This window comes from Plectropomus leopardus, chromosome 9 (genome assembly GCF_026936395.1).
Source record: "Plectropomus leopardus strain MGB_pleo_1.0 chromosome 9, ASM2693639v1, whole genome shotgun sequence".
NCBI classification, from domain to species: domain Eukaryota; kingdom Metazoa; phylum Chordata; class Actinopteri; order Perciformes; family Serranidae; genus Plectropomus; species Plectropomus leopardus.
In genome coordinates this window covers 4914848-4940683 of record NC_142184.1, presented here as the reverse complement: position 1 = coordinate 4940683, position 25836 = coordinate 4914848, and the positions used below count along the sequence as shown (strand labels likewise).

Below are 25836 nucleotides of genomic sequence, written 5' to 3'. Positions count from 1 at the left end.
TGGCTTTTTAGAATTGCGAGTAAAAAGTAGAGTTTTTTCCATTAGACGTATTTTATACTCGCAATTTCAATTTTTGTAATTTGAGGGTTAATGGAAACTCTAATGTTTGGGAATTTTGTTAATAAATGGCTCTAAAAATCGTTGCGGCTTTAATGTCAAGTTTCTTCACGGATGACGTACATAATATATCCTCTTAAAAGGCGCATTGTAAATGTTATATATTTGACCCGTTACACACATATGATGCAAACTTTGCATCAGTCACAGTGCTCTCGTTGAAATATCACCAGATTCTCACCCCACATTCCAGGAAGTTATAACTTACAGCTCTTTTTCAAATGTGTGTCCTAGTTAAACAAAAAGGATGTCTTTATGTGAAAAGGCCAGGGCGTGCACACAGAGCGAAACTCGACACAGCTGCAGCTGGAAACACTACCACAAGACAAATGTCACAGGTGTGTATTTTCACCGAAGACAATAACAACTCAATCCTCAAAGGGAAATCGCTGCAGCTCGGCTCATGAGCTGAACTCTGCTTCGCCTCTCTTTTTTCCCCCTCCTCTCCTTCCTGCTCTGCTCTGTGTGTGTGGATCGCTTCCAATATGGGGATTCTCTCTACAAAAGTTATTTCAGAAACTGATTCAGATTCTGGTAAATCCTCTATTCTCAGGGAACGGAGCCGCATTGTCATATCGACACAAAAAGCTCTATAACCTCATTGTGAATGAAAGCACAGCTGCACAACAGCTGTCCATACTGAAATGACGAGTTTGAACATGAACGGTGACCACACTGGGCGAGGTGACATGTAACGGGAGAGCTTTTGGCATGTAGATATTAGGAACAAAAGCCTTTGAGATCACGGGGGGAATATGAGTCAGCACAGCCACTTACACTGGGCCCATTAGAGAGGCAGGCTCACTACTGTCCCGCCGGAGCCTTTTAAGCCTGATATGTGTGTAATAAACTCACATTATCTGCAATAACCCACACAAAGACTGGCTTCTTTGCTGATTTCAACGTCCATTAGGGCCGTCTACACAACCAATTTCAAGTCCGTCAACTAAGTCTGCTGCATTTATTGACGAGGCAAAAAGCCTCCACGCTCCTCGTGGCAACTAAACTTTTCCACTGTCCTCTTTCAACCCAAAATACTTGATGCCCTGCCGTTGAGTTTGAAGTGATCGAGCTGACAGATTTCAGAAAGCAGCCAATTGGTGATTATTTTCAAACTGTTGTTTCTTTTCTTGATTCATCATTCGGTCTATCAAGTGTTGAAAAACAAAACATCAAGGTAAATTATCATTGAATCAATTTATTATTTTTTAAAAGCAAATATTTGCTGGTGTCAGGTTTTCAAATGAGAGAATTTTATGCTTTTCGTCATCATTAAGTGGCAAACTCCAGGGCTAAAAAAAAGGAAGCAGACGTTAAACTGCCAAAAACTGAAGTTCCTTGAATGGCCACTTGAGGCTGATTTCAGAAGTGAGCCTATACCCAGTTCATGCCACCCACAACCTGCAGGCGAGCATTTTGATTAGCTTGTTAAAGGGCAGGCAGATCATTAAGTGACAAAGCAATTGGGCTGTACCTGACTCAGAATTATGCTAGTCAATTAGATTTGGCTGTTTAATACCAATACATAAAACATAAAAAATATAAAAACATACATAAAAAAATTAAGAGGCGAACAATCTCAGTCGCCTGAGGGGTCTCTGACTGATCAAATCTATGACTTTTGAAGGGCAGCCTTACAAGGCAGCAATCTGAGTAAGTTATTGACAATAACTTACAGAGACAATGTGCAATAGTCCACCTTCCACCTTCACTCTCTCTCGATATCTGTCTCAAACACACACAGCAAGTAGCTTTATCATCAGCTCTGTTGCGCTTAAGGTTTTTCGTTATCCATCTTTTGACCAGTGAAATCTGTCTAAATCCAACATATTTAAATCTGTACGGTCTGTAACGTCCAATAAAAATCTCTGAATGCTCTGTGTCCACACCAAATCCATTAAATATGCCCTGTTTTACAGCATGTAAACAAACCACGTAGGATATATTATCTGTGCTTGAGATAATACTTAAGATGTAACCACTTAAAAAATGGCCACTTCTGGCTTCAAAAATCCAAGATGGTGATGGCCAAAAACCCAAACTCGAGGCTTCAAATAAGGGGTCCACAAACCTTTACATGGATGGATTACTGAACAGGCTCACCAGGCACAAGCCCAGGGGCCGAAACTGGCCTTCATCTGCAAAAGTCATTTGAAGAGACACGAATCGAACAAAAACAGACAAAAAGAGAACCACAACAACTATGAAATGGGGCAAAACAACAACAAAGAGATATGAAATGCCGACAAAACAATGCAATATGACTTCTTAAAGAGGCAAAACAACTACAAGGACACACTAAATGACCACAAAGAGACACAAAACAACAGATGCCAAACAACCAGATAATGTGTGTGTTTCCTTCTCCATATAGGAGGGTGGTGGGGCCCTTTGCATGTCAGTGCCCAGGGGCCCGATGTCTCATAATCCACCCATGAGCCTATGAGTGATGTTACAGTGTCCATTATTTTATACAGTCTATGGTCGTCACATAGATAAATGGAGTATCTACAAAACAAGACGTCACCTTGAGTTTTAAACTGGTATTGTTCACCATCTTTCTGACAGTTTTTGATGAAAAATTACCAATAAATCAAGAAAGTAACCATCAGATTTATTGATAATGAAAATAATTGTTAGTTTCGGCTCTAAAACACTGCTCATCAAAGAGTCCCAATGTCCCTGGTGATGTATTCAAATTTCTTGTTTCAGTCGAACAGTCCAAAACCCGAAGATATTCAGTTCACGACGATATAAGACAGAGAGAAGCACCAAATCCTCACATTTGAGAAGCTGTAACCAGAGTATGTTGTGCATTTTCGCTTGAAATATATCCTAAGTGTTTAAATGACTTTTTAAACTCATATTTTTACTTTCTGACACTCTTCTTATCCAATTAAGCTCTCATGAAATGCTCTAAACCCTCCTTCATGAAACAAACTGCTGTCTTCATCAGCTCTCAGCTATTGTGGCTCTCGTGGTCGAACGATGCATGAAAAGATGAATCAGAGATAAAGCAACAGCCAACAACAAACCGTCTTATCTCACCAAAGTGATCAGAGTTGCCTCCTCTCCTCTCAGGTGCCTACAGAGCAGAGCCAAACTGCTTCAGACAAATCCCTCCAAATCCATTCACCCTCCGGAGCGAAGCGTTACACGGCGAGAGCACCATAACACTGGTGTGCCTCAGCTCTTTTTGCCCTCCTGCTCGCCGCCTCTCAGCCCCCGATAAATGTGGTCTGGGCACTGTCTGTTCACGTGATGTCAGCAGCTGCTCGGCTGACAGCGAGCCCACTTCAAACACAAGGGAGCTGTATTTCCTCGGCGGGATTAGCATTGTTGTTCCTCTCCGGCCTTCCTCTCATAAATAAATAAAAGCCCTGTCCATTCAACTCTGGTGTATATATTTGCCCTATATCCTTCCTGTTTTAATGGGACCCGGGGCTTGGGTGTGAAGGCCTGATTTCCCCTGGTGAAGTGAAACAGCCAGCTTTTGGTCCTCAGCTCGACAGCTCGAGCACATACAGATCTCTTCCAGGCTTCCTAAACTTAAGGCTAGTGGACCTTTTAAGGCTGTTTTAATGCCGCTTGAAATTTAAGACTAATTTTACAGTTACCAATACTGAAGAAAAAACATGAACCGACTTTCATAACTTAAGGTAAGGGGGGATTTGATTTTATTTTTTAATTATATATTGGAGCATAAAACATGACTCTTAGGTGATTTTAATGCAAATTATTAGGGTAAATTATTAATATATTAATCTATTTTTAAATTACCCCTTATTTTTAGGTTTTATAATGCAATGTCAAAAAAAGATTCATAAAAATCCTACCTGAAGTTTTTTTAATAGATTTTTGGAAAAATGATTCAAGACAACTTAATGCCAATTAAGACCTTATTTTTTAAGCTTTTTAACACGTTTTTAGGATCCGAAGGAACTCCTCCACCTCGCTCTCATTTAGGGTTTCAAGCTAATTATAAAAGTAAGATATAGTGAAATTTAATGGAGTCTAGAAGCGAGGATTGCTTTAAGCAACCAGTTAAAACTTGGTTAGAATTCCTTTAATATTCATTGTTTAGGAGGTTTTTACCAGGAGCTAAATTATGCACAGAGGTCTCGTCTACAACAGCTGACCAGGTGATTGAAACCAGTAAAACAGGAATAAAGATGTTTAATGTCACATATCAGTGTCTCTCCTGCACTGTTTAGCACGTCTCAGATGATCACCTTTTTTTCTCAGATTACTTTATGTGCTCTCCTTATTTCTGATCCACACGTTTAAAATTTTTACCAGGAGCAGAATTATCCACAGGGGTCTTTTTCTCTACAAACAAACAGATCCTGTGATTTAAACAGGTAAAAACACTGAAGAAAGCAGTTTCACATTAGAAATGAACCACCATAAAGTGTGTGTCTTGTTTCTTTGTAGAAGAGGTGATGGCGACTTTTGCGTATCTCTGCCAAGGGGCACGTTTTCTCATATTTCGCCCATGATTCTGACGTAATGGGAAAAACACAACCTAGAAAACTAAACTAGAGAATGAAGATCCACTCCAAAACTGTCAATCCTATCATTGTGCAAAACAAGGCTTTAGAGGAAGCATTCAGTGTTGTGGACGCCACTGGAGGGACAGAAGCCGACATTAAGAGCAGGATCAATAAGGCCAGGTTGGTGTTTAACGCGCTCAGGAAGATCTGGAGCTTAAAACACATTACAACAAACACCAAGATACGCTTTTTAACTCCAGTGTGAAGCATGCTGTGTGGATCGAAGACATGGAGAACAACAAAACACACAATCAGCAGGCTGCAAAGTCATCAACAAACAATGAAGACCTGTGGAAAGGATCAGACCGGGAGAAGAGGTCGCCCCAAGAAAAGCCGTAGAAGTGGGGCAGAAATATCGAGGAGTGGGCTCAACTGGGGAGATCTGGAAGAAACTACCAACAACCGAGTGACATGAAAGTCACTTGTTAATGACCTATGCTGCTTTTAGGGTAAAGGACTGAAGTCACGTAAATCAATACACTAAAGAAAACATACTACAGTCATTACATTGACAACCCTTTTCATCAAATACACAGTGAGTCTGAACTCTTACCCTCAGGGACAAATCTTTTGTCCCATGTGTTGTCAAGGTGATAAATGACACGGAGACTCGTATCTGGGGACGGGGTGGTGATCCTGAGACTTCGCTGGAGGTTTTTGCACGTCATGAGAGTTTGAATATTTATTTATTCTAAATTACATCTGCTCGGCCAATTAGGTGCTGTATTTTCTTAAACTGGACAAAATTAGGCTGACCCTGTCTGGGACTTCGACTGCATTTCTAAAGACCTGGAATCCCTTTCTGTCATATGTCAATAGCTCAGCCTGCCAAATTATTTTGGACTGAACACAACAGTCTTGCTTTTCTAGCTTTATTTGATTTGCTTTCTTTTTATTCCCCCTTCCCTATTTATTTTCTTGTTTGTATTTGTAATTCATTTCATTTCTATTTTTTTTTTAATTATCTTTATTATTAACAATGTTGGTTTGTTTAATAATGTACTTGTCGGTGTCAATCTCAATTCTTTTATGGGGTATGTTCTGGGGGGGTCATAAATAATAATTGTTTATTGAATGAATGAATTTTTTTTTAAAAATTTAAATTTATTATTTTTTTATTTTATGTTATTAGGGCATGTTTTTTATGTATTTTTTAAAATCTTTTATGTATTTTATGGTGAAACTGAAGGCAAATTTCCACATTTGTGGACAATAAAGTTTTCTTAAATTATATTCCATTTTTGCCAACATATCTCTCTAAATCCCACACGCTGGGCCTTTAGGTCACAGCAGAAGTCTCCATCTTCTCTGTCAGACATGCAGAATTATCACTGGTAACACTGGATACTCAATGCAATTTCCCATCACCTTCTCACCGAGCGCAGATAGCGAGGATGATCACTGCCACTCTCACATAATTGCCATCCTAAATGAGCGCGCTGAGCTCCTGCGCCTGAAGGCATTATGAATCAGCCGAGGAACAGGAGATAAGAAGCCTGACCGAGGCTATTAGCATCAGCTGCTGCGTGGAAAAGTCTTCAGTGAGCTAATGAATAAAACAAAAGGGCCCGGGCGAAAGGCTGCTTCTTCAGAAAGCTGCAGCCAAATCAAAAATCAATCAAGCTTCGGACAGATGATCTCGGCAGACCCACAGAGGAGCGGCAGAGTTGTGTTCCCCACTTCACAACTCGCAGCACTTCACAGATCAATTCCCCGCATTTGTCGTCTCTCATGAGAGATCAGCGATGAAGAAAAAATAAACATGAATGGCACTGCTCCAGAAACAGCTCCGCCATTAAGAAAAATGACGCTCGCTGTCTGATGTTGACAGCTGACATGCTGAGAAGACTTATTTGAATTATTGATTTATCCGCCAGTTATTTTCTCCATCAATCAATTTGTTGTTAAGTTTGATTTTCCCCTCATCGAAGTCATTTTACAATTTCCTAAAGCCTGAGCTGAGGGCTTCAGATGTTCTGCTTTGTCTCAACAATGGTCTAAAACTCAAATATATTCAGTTACAATGATATAAAAGAAAATACAGATAATCAATTTTGCAGTAAGACTGCAAGTACCGCATCTTTTCTATTATCAATAATTCTATGTATAATTCTCTTAATCGATTGATTTATAGAACATGTGTCCATTATGACTTGCCTGAGCTCATACAAGCAACCCAAAATTAAAAAAAAAAAAAAAAGTTTGCTGTCATAAAAGACAATAAAAATCAGAAAACATCCACACTTGAAACAATAACAAAATTATTAAAATGCTCGCCTAATTGATCTATTGATTGGCTAATTGTTGCTATAATGTGCAGCATGATAATGGACATAATCTATACTTATAGTAGTGTTGTGTGTCAAAAATGTTGATATACGTAAATCAATTCTCAATATCTGAAAGGCTTCAATACTCATTATCCTCAGAATCAATACACCAGCTGCACTTTCTCTGCTACCAACCAGAAAAGAAGAGTCATCATTTTCATGTTACAGCCTTGTATATCTATCTTTTAAAAAAGATTTCATTATTGCATCTTCAATCTCAACTGCCCTTGTAGAATTAAAATGGTCTTAAATATTGATATTTTTACACTGTATCAAAATGAAAATTCCTGTATCATGACACTAACTTATTGACAAACTGTATTTTAATATTCTGTTTTTATGATTATGAAGTGATTTGATTTAGGTTTTAGTGAAGTTCTTATGATAATTACTGATTTTAATATTTTATGGAATATTATGTATTTTAATATTTCTTTCAGTGTTGTTCAGTGATGCACTTTAACGCACTTTGGTAAAGCACTTTACACTGTGCACTTAATATCCAGAATAGCATTGTATTGTGTGGGACATCATTGTGCAGATTGAGAAGGCAAGACACAAGAACTTTGCTTGTTTTGTATTTTTAATATGATAAGATGCAAAAATTAAATTGAATCTGAATCTGATTCTAACATACATCATACAAAAGCAGGTTAATTTAACTTTAGAATGAAAATTTCCAGCGTGCTCGATTCTTTACAAACCTCGGATCGACTGTCTGCTCCCTGCAGGAGAAATTTCAGGCTACAGTCGGCTCGTACGGGATTAAAGAAGGTTAGAGATGCAACGAGGTGCCAAAGCAACATGAGCCTCAGTGGTCCGAAAATCAATTATAAACGTTACAGGCGGCCTGTGCGGTTAAGTGTCTGCTTGACTTTGTTCTCCAGTTTAGGAGGATCAGTGCGGCAGGTGGGCTGCTGACTTTTTCTTATCAGATATCTGCCACAGTTATAATGAAAAATGAAAACATAATCTGCATTTACTGTAGACAATTAACACCTACGTTCTTTATTTGTAGAGAATAGTATTGTTCAACTCTAGCGGTAAGATTTGCATTAAAATGTAACTTTTTTAACAGAAGGTGATCATTAAGTAATATATATATATTTTTTTTTCTTATATATTTCTAGACTGTTTGATATGGCACCTTATAATTTTATGTTACTGTTTTTGCACCTTTTTTAAAATCAAACTAGGGCCCTTGTTTTTTATTATCTTACATTTTAATATTTTTATATTTGCTATTATTTTTTTACTGTTGTATTGTTCTTTTGCTGCTTATACTGTACCTCACAGCTGCTGTAACACTGTGAATTTCCCCACTGTGGGACTAATAAAGGATTTTCTTATCTTATAAGCAATCTACAGGATTTTAAATGGCCAAAAATAAAAAGAACATATTTAGTTTAACTGGAGAAAATATCAAACACCTGAGTGTCACTAACAGAGTGAGAGGGATTTTATAGCTTCATTTGGCTTTGTTGTGCACACACTTATTCAATGACTTGTGTCTGAATAATGAGACCTGGAGGACACACTGAGACAGCGAGCGGTAATACAGAGGACAGGACCTTCAGGGAAAGCAGAAAGCAGCGGAGTGAAAGATGAAGCTGATTCCACTAAAGGGCAGCGAGATATAAAAAGGCTCCACTTGACAATAACGTGCCGACTATCACGCGGGAATTTTTTCTGTTTACCTGATAAATGTCACGCTGCGATATTTGTTTCAAAATGGATTTAGGTTAGAAAATAGTGCAACATATTCTAGATGAAGGAAAAGGGCACAGCAAGAGGTATAGATGTCAGTCGTCAACAATGTGGTGTAATCACGATCTGTGTTGCAAGAGAAGTGAGGCTCAGGAATTTGGGGGATTTTGGAAATGTTGCACACAGTGTAAAGTCTGACAAGTTATCTTACTTAAAATAATCTTGTAAACTGATTGCAGAGAAAAATGTAAGTAAATATAACTATTAATCTTAATTTATGTTAACTTAAAATCTAATTGTCACATTTACTTAAAATTGAGTCATATTTACTTAATTTTGTGAAGTTCTTGCAACTTAAAATTGACAATTTAACTAAATTAATCTTTCCAAGTTTTGGTAACTTCAGTTTAACAGGCTTACTGTGCTATATGTTTGTATTACTAGTCAGTCATATTTGTATTTTCTTAAACATGTAAAAAAAAAAAAAAAATTTAAAAAAGTACTCACAGATCTCCTAACTTCAAATTCTCCAAAATCCCAAAGTCAGACTAGTGACTGTAAAATATGACAAGTTGATTGTAAAATCTCTAAATAATCTTGGAAACTGATTGCTTTGGAAAGGTGAAGTAAATACAACTATTAATCTAAATTTATGTTTACTGTAATTTTTAAGTTTACAAAAGATTTAGCTACATTTATTTATTTTTCTGAAGTTGAAGTTATTGAGGTGGACACTGAAGGAACAGCCATCAGGAGAAATTTGGGATTCAGTATTTTGCAAAAGGATACTTTGACATGTTGACTGGAGGACCCGAGGTCTGACCCGCTAACCTTACAAATAGAGGATGATGCACTTAAAAAATAAATAAATAAATAAATAAATAAAACAAATAAAATAAATAAAATAATAATTGAATTATTAATAAATAATAATTAATTTTAAAAAACATAATTTCATTTAAAAATATATTACAGAAAATGTATAAAAATTATTACATTTTCTCTCTCATTTTTAGGTAATTTTCTTTTACTTTTCACTAATTTCTTACTCATTTTGGGGTCATTTCTCCTTTCATTGCTTATAGCCTATTTCCCATGTTTTTAAAGAAATCAAGCCTATTTCATTCAGCTTCAAAGGGTTAATTAGGGACCGCGTTGGAATCAGAGTGGCTTCATTCAGACTGAAGACATGTTGTCCATGCAAACAATTCTGCTGTCAAAGTATGTCTTTAAGAAAATATCAAATGATGTCACCAAGTGATCCCACCCAGATGACCACATCCCATTCACATGACCGGCCCCGTCACAGGAAGTCCTTTATGACTTCCAGTTAGCACAAACCACACTGATGACTGCAGCTGGAGAGTAACACTGTAAAAATGTGTAAAAATGTATATATACGTACATATATATATATATATATATATATATATATATATATATATATATATATATATATATATATATATATATGTTTTAATTAAAGACGACAGATCTCCTCTTTGTGACTCAAACTAGGAACCCAAAACAGCAGATTTGGTTAACCTACTAAGTCGACTCATCTGTTAAACAGATGGCAGGAGATAAACGCTGAAGAGACAGCTAATACTCCTATGTTCCCTTTTGTTAGCACAGCTCACTTAGCAACAGCTGGGTCGACTGATACCAGTTCTTGAGGCGTGGGAGCATCATGATGTCCCATATAAAACACAAACTACAACAAAAGGATCCCATACAGGAGGACCAGATGTCCATGTTTGGAGGTAAGTGAAGGTTACATTACCAGAGAGGTGTTGGGTGCACACCACTGTGTCCCTTGTGTGTGTGATAGTGTCCCTGAGGCCCGAAAACTGCAAATAAGCTGTGATCGATCGATGCTTTCACAAGCAGCAGCAGAGACGAGTGTCCAGACATTCAGACACATGAGACGAGGAGTGTGCTGTCGCAGCGTGCCCTGCCTCCAGCTACAGGGAATCCCCTGCTCTGTGTGCGTCTGTGTGGGAAAAAAGGACGGGTGTGTGACTGAGTCTCATCAACCGCCCATGATTCACAGCTGAGTCAGGAGCAGGTGCTTCGACTGGACGCGGAAATGCGACCGTGATTACCCCCTCAACTACACGCCCCCCACCCCCCCAAAAAAACACAGTCTCACATCTCAATCTCTGAATAGCATCGCAACTGTTCGTTTAGCGTCCCGTCACGCTCCAGATTCCTCACAGGAAGTGTTGTTACAAACACAAATGTGTCAGGAGAAACAGATTTTATGACTAAACACGAAAAACGAAACAGAGACGGCGCTCGTATGCACTGATGGAAAGAGAAGTCCATTCACTCAAGTGCTGAAAAAGTACTATTTTTCAGGTACTTTACTCAAAGATGTAATGTAACAAAGTAATGATACTTCATTACATTACTTGAGCATTTTTTGGGAAGTGTCTGAACTTTATATTTCTTTCAAATTATACGTTCCCCCCCTATTTTTCCCCGACAGATTTTAGTTATGCTGAAGGGGAGGGACGGACGTATTACACTATAAAAAGAAACTAATTGTTTTAACTTAATAATATGACTTGGAATAGATAAAGACATAAATAAAAAAAATAAAAAAAGAAATTTCAGAAACTAGACAATTTCATCTTTTAAATGAAGTGGCCACACAGTCCCTCTGTAATAACCTTTCCATTTCGATATGCAAAAAAGTATAAAATACAAGAGAAGGTGGACATAAAAGAGGCAGAGATGACAACAATGAATCGATGATCGATCATTTGGTCGTTAAGAATTTAACTGAACATGTGAAATTTAATTGATAGAATATGAAATAATGTCAAAATATATTCAATATGTTGCTGTGAGCTTTGACTGAGGATAAAACACAATTTCTTTTGTTTGAAACAAGCAAAGTTAAGTAAAGTGCTAACAATTTACAGCCCCAATCAGAGGTTAAAAAAAGTTAGCGTCTGTGCTGTCGTAAAATTGTAAATTGACTAATTTTGAGAATACAAGTTGACGTAGTTTTGTAATGTTTAATGTCCTCAGGTGACTCCCTTTAGCTTGAATTTCACATTAACAGCACGGAGGCTGATGTGCTGCATGCAGATAACTGCTGCGCTCGTCTGTGATTTTCCTCCCACTGTTGCTTCTATCTATTCTAATTCTACTGCAAGGTTGCCCGCTTCTATTTCTGTGCACACATTTGACAACACGAGACCTCAGCAGGAAGCAGGTGGTTTGTTTGCCCATGTTGTTTATACCCTATCGTTTTTTCCCAGGCTCTCTGCGCACACACTGGAGGCTGAAAGAGACCCTTGAGTTGACGAAGAGGAGGAGGAGGAGGAGGAGGAGGAGGAGGAGGAGAGGGAGATAAGGGGATAGGAGAAGAGGTGGTGAGGGAGGTGTGGAGGAAAATGAGAAGAGGTTGCTGAGATGGAAAGCAGCTGAGGACAAGGTATGATGACGAAAGGAAAAACAGGGAAGACGTGAGGTGAAGAGAAGGAATGCATGTTTATTTATTGCTTTCTAAATAAGGAAATATCCCTCGCTGGCTGAAAAAAACGTGAGAAACACGATCCATCCCCCCGGCTTTGCTGCAGCGCACGACCATTTGGCCGATTTGTAACAGAATATATGATTTGGTTGCGGGCTGCGTCCCTCTGCACCACCTGTTAGATGGATTTCACCCACAACTCCCCCCCTCGTCTCTAATAAAATAACAGAAACCACATCCAGCCAAAGACGGCTCGCTTATACAAAGCCAGACATCTGATCGCTCTGACCACAACTCCTCTTTATGCAGCAGCTAAAATAATCTGAAGTCGCTCCTCTCACCTGCACCGACGACCACGATTGCGTCTGAGGTTTGCGGAGTAATTCAACTCGGCTGCATCATCACACTTTTCTCCCACAAGTCCAGGAGGACGTGGGCGTCATGTGATTCGATTTGCTGAGTTGACGGGGATAAAAAGGCACCTACGTAACACTCCCTGTGAGCAAATACAGGAAAAAAAGGAGCACAAGCAACCAGTGCACTTTCCTGCAGACCTAGATAAGGAGGCCACGGCTCATGTACAGCACAAACTCCTTCACTTGTTCTAATGTAAAACCAACCTACTGGGACACCGGTGCACAGGGCTGGACTCAGATCCTTTACTCCAAAAAAGTCCTTCAAAGTCCTTCATTTAATGTAATTTATTGTGTATTTTTACAGGGACAGTGCACAATCAAAAGTAATCAGAGGTAGCTTGCAGCTAATTTGAATCTGTTGTCCCTGGGCACAAACAGCAAGAAGCCTACACTTTGGTATTTAATGAACTTATTCACAGAACCAAAACATGATTTGAAAATGAAATTTAAAGTTTCAACCTTTTATGAAATGTAAAAAAGTTTCATATCCGTGGTTTGCGGAAACAAACACTGCGAACATTAATTCTGGTGATTGGGCTACATATTCAGTAACTGTCACATTTCATACAGAAAATCATAAAAGCTTCAGAAGCTTAAAGAGGCCGAAAGAGAATAAAAATGATTCATCGATCATTGATTAATTGGTTAATCACTGCAGCTCTACATACTGTTAGAGGTCAACCCCCCTCCAAAGGGTCATAAAGAGCTCTGCTGCACAAATTTGTATTCATTTTTGGGGACTTTTCTCTAACCTTTGCTTCATAATGAAATATTAATTGATTTCACCTGGGGGTTTGCCTCGAGGCTCAGACGAACCAAACCGACATCAAAGAACTGACCGCGACAGAGGCCGACTGTTGCAATGCCTCACGTTGCTTGACGCGGTCAAAAAGTTGCACTTAAACACACCGCAGACCACAGCCCACGGCAAACTCGCACATCGTTCTGCGTCTGCGTGAGAGGAAATGACTAACAGTATTATGTTTCTTTTAACACCGTTTTCACACAGACTGCCACGTCATTGTGAGAATATCTGTGCTAGAACTGTAAGATAAAGATAAACTCCGAGCAGATGTTTGCCTCAGTGCACCAGAAAACACTGATGCTTCACACACAGAAGATCTCTGCAGTCAACACAGTTTCAAGGTGGACACCCAAAATTAGTGTCACCAATTCAGTATCCGAACATCTCCCCTTCTGTTCCTGACCTTTGACGTCGACAAAAGAACTGAAAAGTGTTTCAGCATTTACAATGTCACAGCTGACCTTTGACCTCTTGAATATAAAATGTCAGAACTTCATCATTACATTTTATTAGACATTTATTTGAAATTTGAACATATTATTTCTTGAGTTATGGCCAAAAATATGTTGTGTATGTTATAAGGTCACCATGACCTTTGTCCTTGGACTATTGAATTCTAATCAGTTTATTCTTTAGTCTAAGTGGAAATTTGCGCCAAATTCAAGGAAACTTCTCTCAAGGTCATCTTCAGAAATTGTGTTCATGAGAATGAAACAGGTGTAAAGTCACAGTGACCTTGACCTTTGGAAACCAATTTCTAATCAGCTCATTGTTGAGTTTAGGTAAATGTTTGTGTTCAATTTGTATAAATCACCTCAAGGTGTCACTTTTTAAGGAATTAGACGGATGCAAGGTCATAGTGACCTTGACCTTTGATTACTAAAAACAAATCAGTTCATCCTTAAGTCCAAGTGAATGTTTGTGCCAAAATTAAAAAAAAAAAAAAAATTCTCTCAAGGCGTTCTTGAAATATCTCATTCATTTGACAGCCTCCATCAATGCTGCTTTCTAGTGTTTACTGCCCTGTTTTCCTCTCTGTGACATTAAATTTGACACCAAAATAAAAAATAAATAAATAAATAAAAAATAAATAAAAAACCCCACGCTCACCAACAATCTGCTGCAGAACCATGTACACAGCTCTGGTCTACTTGCAATAGAAAAGCAGTCTACAGCCTATTTTCAGTGGGTTTATTCGTGCTAAAAAACAAAACAAAAAAACAGGCGTTAATTCAAGTGGAAAGGGGGTATTATTTGTATATTTAATTACAGTCAACTGAGTCTGACTAAGCTTTCTGTTGACCTGCGAATCATCATGTAGTGCTTTCCTACAGCCCATTTAACAATGACAGTTTATTTATCTAATCAAGAGTAATTAACACATTTAATGAATTGGGTTTTCCTCTAACAACAGAGAGGGATGTGATACACTTTTAATCTGTCACTGTCAAATGAATTTTAATGCTCACTGCTTCCTGTGAGCGACCTTCTTTCAACGTCACTCATCGTCTCGCCTCCGCTGGGATTTGGATGAAAAAAAACTTCTCCAAAAAAAAAACAATCAAATATTTTAAAGCAAACTGAGCCTGAGAATTCCCAAAGTGGATCAAATCAAAGCCCAAAGCAGATCACAAGCTTACGGCTCCCCATCAAACAGCCAAGGTCACGCTGTTCCTTTTACCCTGCAGCATTTCTCTGCCTCGTCGCTTCACATGGAGGCTGAAATGGGCCACTCCACCTAAAATAATCAAAGCTCATTTTCATCTGATTTTTTTTTTCATGCAGAGAGATTCTCATCAAATCAACTTTCACTGACTCGTGAGGCCAAAGCAGGACACGTCTCTTTTACTTACGAACCAGTTCACACGGATGAGAATGCATTTACATAATAAGGCTTGATTAAAAATTCTCTCGCCAAATAAACAACAGTGTTTATTCAACACCTCAGCCCTCTCTGTGAAATGTATGCTGATGCTGGGCCGGTCCAGCTCAAGCAAAGAGGGCGTAACTCGACTTTGCTGCATTAAATGCTGAAAAACAGACGTGCTGCCACTTTGAAGAGCAACAAATAATGATATTTATCAAGCAGAGGAAATACACGAGGAAAGGATATGAGTCTTATAAATGTAGAAACAATAAAAGACTAATGGAAATGTAATATTCATCCAGTATATGGCCACTTACTGTGAGCAGGGTTGCAGCTGCAGTTCATAACTGAGCCAAGCCATTTAAATTGGCTCGGTCACTATATAATATTTCCTGTGCCAGTTTTCAAATGGAATTACATTGACCAAACGTTTAAGTGCTGCTCCACCCAAAATCTATCCTTTTGACTATGACACACTCGTTCCATTATAAGTCACCAGTTTGCAGTGGCTGTGGTCAGTTTGAATTCACAGTGGTTACAATGTTTTTCAGTGGTGACCCAGTTTCAATTCCCCCCCAAAAAAGGAAGCTCAGTTTGTTCAAAACATTCATGTCAATGTCTCAGAGACAGTAATATTGATATTTCAGTTATAAATTCATTACCATTTAAGTTCAAAAAGTAATTAAAAAGTCATGAAGATGTGATGAATAAGGCGTTTAAATTGTGTCTCAAAAATGTTGGTTTAGAAATATTTTGCTTTTAATGCAAAAAGTTAACTTAATGCAGAGTGACACCAGCCCAGTGGCATTTTGGGGAATGTAACGTTGTGTGGTGAGGTCATAGGTAAGCATAGCATTGTGGGTAAGAGCATCATGGCTGAAGACGCTAAACATAGGACTCCAGAGAACGATGTTCTGCGTGTGGTCCTAGAGGCAAACATTGTATGTTATTTTGTTTCACGTTTATCTGTAATGTTGTTAACAGGCGTTAAATGGACATTTGTGGTGCATTTCGATAATTTTGTTTTATTTAAGCGTGCTAATTAGACTGCTTAATGATGGATGCCAGATTTAGAGTGAGTGGAAAATGTATGTTTTGCAAACTTTTGTCTTTTCTTGTAGTTTCGTGTTTGACGGTGTTCTTCAGAAAACATCAGGGCGAAGCGCGGCCATTAATTATTTGGACCGGTGTAGCTTCAACTCACTTTCACTCACATGTGGCTAAAAATGGTCCTTCACCACCAGAGTTTAACAAAACAAGGTCATAACACAGAAAAATTTAAAACAGTCACAGACTGTTGTTTACCTCGCCGGCGCCAGGAAAAATATTCATGTAAATAGAAGTTCAAATGAAGAGCAATACACTGAAGCTTCTTCACTTTGCCTCTATAAGGCATGAATTTCATGATGTTATGCAGCCTCATTTTTCTTTATTAAAAAGTACGATTGTAACGGGGGGGGGGCAAAGTCGTCTTGCCTTTAAAAACCTTTTGAAACCTGGAATGACATCACATTTTGTTGTAATGTTCAGATGCTTTTCACATGTATTAAAAGCTTGAACCAAGAGCAAATTTGTTTTATTTTCTTTTAATTATATGAAGAAGTTCATTGCCATTTGGCAATGAACAACTTCACAAATCAGTAGATTTATAAAAAAAAATTAAATAAAATTTTAAAAGCTAAGGAAAATGTCCAGAAAAGTGTATTTTTAAATTATCATAATATCTTTAAATGATTTTACAGATTTGTTCATTTTTTGACCATTTTTTTCATTCCTTGTTGTTGTTTTTTTCTTTTCCTTTTTACTTTTTTGGGTCAAATTTTTTATTAATTTCTTGCTAATCATTGCATCACTTCTTTTTCAGTTGCTTAGTGCCTCCTTTTCCATGTTTTGAAAAGAAATCAAGCCAATTTCCCAGGTTTCAAAGGGTTAATCCAGCAGCTGGGGTAGTTACAGCACCAAAATGACCTCTGTATAAAAATGATAGCCAGAAGGACAACATGGGTGTGACATTTTGATAATGTGTTATACCTGAAAGAGATTTAAAAAGCAGCTGACAGCAGTTATCAGCTATCTCAAAGAATAAGAACAAGCAGCCGGAAATGCCGGCAAATTGGGAAAACAATGAGGTCTAGGAGCTCTTTACCCGTCGAGCAGAGGACGAGACCAGCTGCCACATAACAGGGTTGGTAAATGATTGTTATTGCCATGTTATGCCATTTTTATTGCTTATAAAGCATTGCCGACGCATATGCAATATGCAACACTGGAGACAGACACTGTTGTGTTTTACGTCACGCCTCTTTTGCTTCTGCGACGCCGGCATGTTTTCTAAAAATCACACACTGAAGTGGCACACTTAGTTCTGTGTTAAAATGCAAATGCACCATGAAGAAGGGACTTTATACTCTGAGTAAAAAGGGCCGGGGGCATAGTCACACACCAGAGGGGTCCTGCTTGTCCTGCAGCTGTATCGCCTGATCACCTCCTTTTTGTTCAATTTAGCACAACCATCGTGGCCTACGCCACCATGTGCATTTAAGTAATATGTTTCATATTTGTGCAGCAGTGAGTCTGAGTCGCTCTGCAATCACTAATCCTAAAACACCAGCTGGCAGCCGTGTTGCAAACTTGTTGCCAATGAAAGTAGCTAGCACCAGCTCCAAAAGTTGCTAAAAGGTGCCAGATGATGTCATACACTCATTTGAATATTTGGAAAGTCAGCATGCATTAGTTAATAACAATAAAAGTGTCAAGCTTTTGGAAAATGGTGCCACTTTCTTCCCTGAATACTCCAACTTCATGTACTGCGTATTTGTATGAGGGTACATCTGTTTATTTTCCTTTTTATATATTTTTTTTGCTTTTTATTTATTTATTTACCTCTTTAATTTCTTGCCTGTTTATTTGTATCATTGTTATCATTTGTATACTGCATTTTTACTTAGTCTTTCATATATGTATTTAAATTATTTCATGTTATTTTATTTTATTTAATTTTTAACTGTGCTGTACCCTATACCTGATGTTTTGTATATATATATTTGGTTTGTCAATAACAAAAAAATAAAACTTTGTACCACAAAAAAAGAAAAAAAAATCAAATTTTACTGAATTTAGACACAAACAAAAAATCCTTGACAAATCATGTAAATGGTATGAGAGCTTTGACTGGCAACTAACACCACAAACCCCAGTGCACACCTCCTCTACGCTAATAACAAATATCCTCCGATGAGGAATGAGGTCACATCGATGATTTTGTGGGCCTATCATAGCCACAGTACAAAGAGTACATTTGCAGACAAGCAGCCCGTCCACTGACCTGCTCTGCCTCAAGCTGACCAGCAGGACGGTGCACCCAAGTGGCTAATTAAAAGAAAACTGCTAATGAAGGCCGGAGCGCTTTGCTGTGTTCACTGTCCTGGAAAAAAAAAAAAACAAAACATACTTGCAGTAACTGAAACTGTTGTCAGTGATGTTAAAATCACTATGTTTCGGTACAGAGTAAAGCCAGCAGACCAGCACAAATCCAGCCATAAATAGGTGCAGACATCACCCGTTTTATCAATACTTCATCCCGCTCCACCTCCTCCATCAGACCTGTCAGCCATCATCGCCACTGTGGCTATTTATAGCACCTGTATCATTAGTTCATTAAATGTGCCACCACAGGCTGTGACGTCTCAATCAGCCCCAATTAAAGTCAAAGAGATAATCAGTTTGACTTTATTTTAAAGCAACGTTTCCGACAGTTTTTACAAAGAGCTTCCCAGAATCACATAAAAGGAGCCGAAAAACAAGAAAAGAAAGTGATGCCTCCAGTAAAAAATTGACAAAAGTAGTCCCCCCCTTAAATAAATTTATGTGCACCTTTATGTGTAGAATGCAAATATATCAGACAATGAGTTAACCCTTTATCACCTGGATTGGCATTAGCTGTCTTGTGCTGTGTGCAGACACTTTTCACTCGCATTTAAACCTCTGAAACCTCAGAATATTGGTTTGATTTCTCAAGAAAACATGGCGCAAAAAAAATTATGAGCAACTTGGAAAGAAATATCCCATCAAATTGCAAAAATATAGTAAAAAGTGACACAAGTAATTAGCTAGAGGGGATATCGGAATATTATTTTCTTATTAGGGAACATTTTCCAGAAAGCTTTATTAATAATTCATTTAATTATATGTTTTAAATTATGTTAAAAAAATTTACATTTACATAAAAACATTTGGTTGACTAATATAAAAATAAAATAAAATAAAATAAAAATGGACAGCAGATTTAATTTCTTGATTCCAGCTATTTGACACATCTGCAAATCAGACAAATTTCTTTGGAACTTTTCTGGCGAACGTTTTACTTCTTTCTAATTTTTTGGGTTATTTCTTCCATGCTTCCAACCTAAACAGGCAATCTTTAATTTATTTTTTATATTTTATTATTTAGATTTATTCTCTCACCTTATATTTCTGTCAAAACATCCATACAACTTTATAAATAAAAGCGTGGGAAACGCTGCGGTTTCAGTGCATACTGTGGTTTATACATCTGACTGGGGGTCGACCGATTTTGTTTTTCAGGGCTGACAGATATGCAATTACAATAAAAATGAAAATCCTTCTGTCAATAATTAGAATTTGGACTAAAACAAACTCCAACACAAAACTTTGTTTAAATGCCTTTAGCAAAAGTTAAATCAAAACTACAACTTTCAACATCACATACAGAAAGTTCCCAGCAACTTTTTTTAGAAAGTCAAGTGAAGAATAACTCCTTCAGGTTTTACAAAGTAAAAGTTCCTCCTATATTGACACTTTCTTTCATTTTTTTGATTAATAATTTTATCGGCAATCATTAAAATAAGACGCTGTTACAGATAATCGGCAAAACGCCAAATATCAGCCCCAATAATCTGACGATGACGATGTGTCGAGCCCTACATCTGACCCCAGACATGTTGCATATAGATGCTCACAGAATAAATAATCATTTTCATTTTTAACAGGCCGAGTCTCCTGCAGTGAGAGACCCTTCTGTCTGCTAAACGCCACGCTGAAGGCCGGGGTGATGATGGCGCTCATTTTCTCCTCGGGGGGAAGTCAGGGAGCTAAAAACAGAGGAGCTTAAGTCCGCTGCACACAAGGCAAGAATGTGGCTGGAGGTCAACGCAGTTGAACCGACAAATCCCCGTCCACAAAATATGTACACATTAAACCCATGATTATACAGAGGGAGGCATACAAAAATAGACCCCGAGCAGCGCGTTCACATGGCACCAAACAGCCTGCTGCACCGTTTACAGCTGCAGGACTGCTGTTTGCTGATCCCCGTTATCTTGAACATGCAAAGGTCTCCGAGCAGGCGACTGACTGTAGACATTATCGCAAAGAAATCTAGAAGGCACTTTAACCAGAATTTGCTATTTTTATCTAAAGCATGCTTTGTCCGTTCTGCAGAAAAGCTTCGAATCCAGACGTGTCTGATTCACATTAAAGAAGTATTTAACCCTTTCACAACTGGATTGACATCAGTTTTCTTGTGCTGCATTCAACCCTCTGAAACCAGAGAAAAGTGGTTTGATTTCTTACAAAAAACACAGAAAAAAACCCCAAAAGAAACAGCCTGGCAGGGAATGTACGGCTAAATCAAAAAATAAATAAAATTACATTTAAAAAAGAAAACGAAATGACCTGAAAATTAGCTGAGGGGAATCATTTGATATTATCCAAAAAAATTAAAAAGATGAAAAATGTCTGCAAAAATATATTCATATTTTTTTCATTAAATATTTAAAATTATGTCACAGAAAAATATATATATATATATTGAATTTTTTAGCTCTTTCTTGAGATAATTTTCTTGTTTGTTTTTTACTTTTTTGGCATATTTTCAGGTAATTTTCTTGTTACTTTTTGATTGTTTCTTGCTATTTTTTGTTATATTGCTTGTCGCTCTCTTCCTCATTCTTTTAAAGAAATCAGTATTCTCAAACTGGGAATTAAAACAACCTACGTGCACTGCAACAAAAAGCTCTTTTCACCGTCAGCAGGACTACAAGCAGAGCACAGAGAAGCTCTCTGGCGGAAAAAAAGAAGAAAATCTAACGACCACTTACGGAAAAACAACCACACAGTAACTGTCCCACCCCCGCTGTGTGTGCTTAATGCAGACTCTCAGCACCAGGATATAGGGGTCGTGATGTTCTCAGGGTAATCATGTTATTGTTGGCAGCCCTCAGCAGGAGCAGATATGACTGAAGGAGGTGCAGGAGGAGAACGGTGTTTCTGAGAGTGTCGCTCATGCAGCACTGCAGATGTAACTGGTATCGTCTGATTTCTCTTGATTTTGCAGCTTTCTGAAAAACCGGCATCACTGATTAGGAGATGCATAACACACAAAGGCCTCTGGGGACAAGCCCACGTAACAGCCAAAGCATGTAATCTTCACCGTGTTTTTGCTCTTTTGTTCTTCACAGACGTGTTTTGATTCGGTAAATATGATTGAGACGCAGGAGGTTCTGCAGGGATCTGATCAAGGTCAGCAGGGCATGCGTGCCTCTATAGTAGCAGTGTTTTTTCTTGCATTGCAGCGCCCTCGAATCTGGCGACTCTCCACCCCCCTTTATCCATTTTGAAGGATAACAGACCGTGTTTGGTTAGCTGGTACAAAGAGAGGAGCCGAGGCAGTCGAGAGCTAATCTAAAAATAAAAAAAAGGCACATAGACAGACTACAGAGTGTGCAGATAATCTTAAATTCATCAGGTGGCTTAATATCCTACATTATGGGATTTTTTTCATATGTACAGAAAAAAGTATCTGCTTTTTAGTGTTAAAATTCTGTTGCCATTTAAGACAGATTCACCTTTAGCTGGCAAATATGCAAACATGTGGTGCATTGTTTTTGTCTTGCATTACAGAAGATTATTAGTCAAAATCTGCAACTAATTTGTCACCAAAAGAAAATGTTGGCATTTTACTTTTCTATAAACAGATATGTTACATTTCTACACTTCATAAGCATCATACCAGTGTTTCTAGAGTGATGTGGTTCTGATTACATGTATGTGAGCTGACTTTGTAATTTGGGGTGGACAGGATGACGGATAGCGTGTCAACAAGGCGAGACAGCTGCAGACTAATTTTTGAGACCAGTGAACAACAAATTCAGTGTTTTTAATGAGACATCTGCGGCATTTCCAGCCACCAATAGCAGGTATATTTTTAGTGTGACTGTGCCACCAAAATGGGGTTTTTTTTGCAAGATTTTGGTGAATGTGCCACACATCTGTGTTTTTAGTGAGATATCAGCAGTATTTCAAGCCGTAACCGTGCCAACAAAAGCGTATTTTAAGACAAAACATGATCTTTTACTTACCATAACCAAGCGGTTTTAGTACCTAAAAATAACTCAACATTCACCACAGCCCTAAAGAATTTAAAGAAACGTTACTTTTTCTTTACATATCCAATACATAATAGGATACAAATGCTTCATATCTGTTTCTTGCAATGTACAGTGGCAACATTTATTCTGGCATTTAAAATTAATTTGATAATTGTCATTATTCAAGAGACCAAATATTCTCAAGTTCCAGCCTTAAATTAAGAAGACTAGTTATTTTGCTTTGTCTTATATGACAGTAAACTGAATATCTGCAGAAGTTGGAGAGTTGGTCAGACAAAACAAGCTATAATATTATCACCGGGGGCTGTAAAAGGCATTTTCTGAGTCAAAAGATTAATCAGTTAAGCCAAAATATAATCTGCTTAAAAATGGAAATAATAATGTAATGCAGCACTACGTATTGACCTATATTTACTCCTTTATGGTCTATTTAACCCCTTGGAGACTGGATTGACATCAGTTTTCTTGTGCTGCATTCAAACACCTTTCACAATCCTTCAGACCTTTAAATGTGAGCAAATTGGTTTTATTTCTTTCAGATTATGGGGAAAATAAAGGCAATAAGCAATTTGCCCAGCAAATTGCTTAAAAAAATCACCCCAAAAAAGTCAGAAAAAGGTGACAAAAATGACCTGAAAATCTAAAAAAATCTATTTTTCTAGTTATATATTTAAAATTAGGCTAAATAAATAATATCTTATAATAATTATTATTATTAATTGTTGACACTTGTTTCCCCGTAATTTCCTGCTTTTTTTTCTTTTACTTTTTTCCTTTTTTGTTGCTAATTTCAAATCATTTTCGTGTAATTTTAGTGGGGGTTTTTTGGGGGGGGTGGCCTTTTCTTTTTTTGTCGTCCATAACCTTCTCTCCGTGCTTTTGAAAGTGCAACAGTTTGCACGAGCCATGAAATGTCAAATCAGGACATAGCACAATCCAGCCACCACTGGCCTAAAAATAAAACTGGTTGTTATACTGCAACACTGCCACTTTAATCACAACATTGTTTTGTGTCTAGATTACATGTTGAGCGTGCACGCTGACTGCGCTCAGAGGAGAACACTGTTTTGGTTGCAGCCAGCCAGCCAGTCGACAGTGAAACAAACCACCACAGGCAGGCAAGAAGCCACTATTTATCTTCACCAGTGCCCATGCCCAGTAACACTGGCACTTGCCCAGCAACACTCAAGCAAAGTGGGGGGTCCCAGGCTGCTCCCCCCCCACCTCCTCCCTCCTCCCTGCCTGCTGCTGCTGCTGCTGAATCTGAGCACCATCTCCATCCAGCCCTGTCATTTCACCTCCAGAAAAACTGGACTGACACGCTCCTTCTTCTCTCAGCAGCTAGGTTATTGCATGAAAACCTGCTGTCATCGCTGCCTTGTTATCTAATCCAGTTAGGAAATAGAAGTTGATTTGTGTTTACAGAGAGGTGTGTGTGGGGGGGGGGGGCTGCATGCATTGACAGAGCAGAAAAGCACAGCTGATGAGAGAGGAGATGAGAGCTTTCAAAAGCTATCCAGGCTGTCATTAGCTCCCCTGAATGCAGCAGCTAATGTGTGGGAAGGACGTGCATGCCAGTCCTTTAAAACTGCACACACACACACACACACACACACACACACACACACACAAGCATAATGGATGCACTAGAATGCCTCATACATTCGAGGAAAAAATGTGATTAACATGCATAATGTGATGCACCGAGGGGGAATTAATTTAATTAAGCGTGTGTGTACAGTGGGCACCAACGGATCTGCAAAAAAAAAAAAACGTGGATTGTCTGTCGTTGGTCGTTGTGCAGGCTGGAAAAAATGCCTTTTCAAATCATGAAAAAAACCAACCCTCGCTTCGTGACTCTGCAGCTCCCTGCGGCTGCACAATTCAAACATTTGTCATTTTTTACGCACACAAACCCACACTTAAAGCCATTTTCCCGCTCAAACACACAAATAAAAATCGCCACTAACCTTGGTCGGGTCGCCTCCTGTTATCCACTTGTTACAATGGAAATTTAACACCATGGATCCCTCCAGTTAAGTTTCCTGGCAGTCGGACAAAAACGCAGCAAGCGAGTCGAACCGGGCCGAGCCTGACGCACGCTGGTGTGGATAAAAACCTCCCGCGGTGCTGACAGGTGTGTAAGAAGCCTCGGTGGTTTTTCCTCTCAGGGTACCGTCTGCAAACAACGAGAAAAAAGGTTGTGTCTTCAAACAGCTGTTTTCCAAAATGGAGTTATCCGTGTCTGAGCCAATCAGAGCGAGCCTGTGGAGGCTCCCACTCCTCTGTGGGCTGGAGCCAGCAGCACACTGCACTCCCGACATCAAACACTCACACATTATGCATCTTTTTTGTATTAAGGGATGATTCACTGTAGCTTTCATGTCACAGCGGCTTTATTTAGACGCACATCAAACCGACAGACACTCCGGCTGATGAGGTTTCCTCGCAGGGAACCCCCAGATGTTTCTATTGTTGGTTTTTGCAGTAAAAAAAAAAAAAGACATATGTGGATATATTATTTACGTAAAAGTACTTTTTTTTCATACTGTACAAATACTTTGTAACAAATAAAAGTCCTGCATTAAAGGGAACGTTGGTATTTTTAAGCCTGGGTCCTATTTTTCAGTTTCTTTTTTATTTATTTTTTTTTTATTTTTTGGTGCTGCAAGCCGTGAAACATGCTGCAATGTAACCACTAGGGGCAGTGATTGTGATTTCTCAGCAGTTTCTGGTTTTTGAAAAAAAAAAACAGGAACTTTTACAAAAAGTCTTTCTTTGTGGGGATCCTTTCCATAATGTTGTCAGACACTCATTATAACAATCGGAGCCTGTCAGTGACAAAATCACTTTTAGAGGATGTACGCTGACGGTGCACAAATGCCCTCATAGGTGTCACTGCAGTCTGTTTCACTGCTGTCGGCTGCAGCGCTCTCGCTCCATACTGTCTTCATTAATCATTTTGACACAAAAACATGAAAAAAAAAGTTTTGGGTTAAAAAATACTGAAGTCACCCTTTAAGTAAAGTAGGTCATAAACAGGAAATTAAACTTATAGTACTGAAAGTAAACATATGCAACAAAAATGCCACCAGTATCATATATTTTATACCACTATATTATTATTCCTTATGCAGTCATCAAA

The 25836-nt window shown here is 38.4% G+C and overlaps 1 protein-coding gene across 4 annotated transcripts in view; it reads right to left on the bottom strand.

The window, feature by feature from the left end:
* Positions 1–24917, bottom strand: part of pkig (protein kinase (cAMP-dependent, catalytic) inhibitor gamma) — a 34079-nt gene extending 9162 nt beyond the window's left edge. The window contains exon 1 of one of the 4 annotated variants that reach the window (XM_042491362.2): positions 24662–24917. Coding sequence is in view for 1 of the 4 variants with exons in the window: in XM_042491361.2 (XP_042347295.1) it covers positions 10491–10621 (131 nt within the window). In the remaining 3 variants the exon portion in view is untranslated. Of the gene's footprint in view, positions 1–3165; positions 3323–10490; positions 10697–12535; positions 12650–24661 lie in introns of those variants that run through there. The other 3 variants (XM_088081756.1, XM_042491361.2, XM_042491364.2) reach the window with 3 other exon arrangements.
* Positions 24918–25836: the final 919 nt, after the last annotated feature.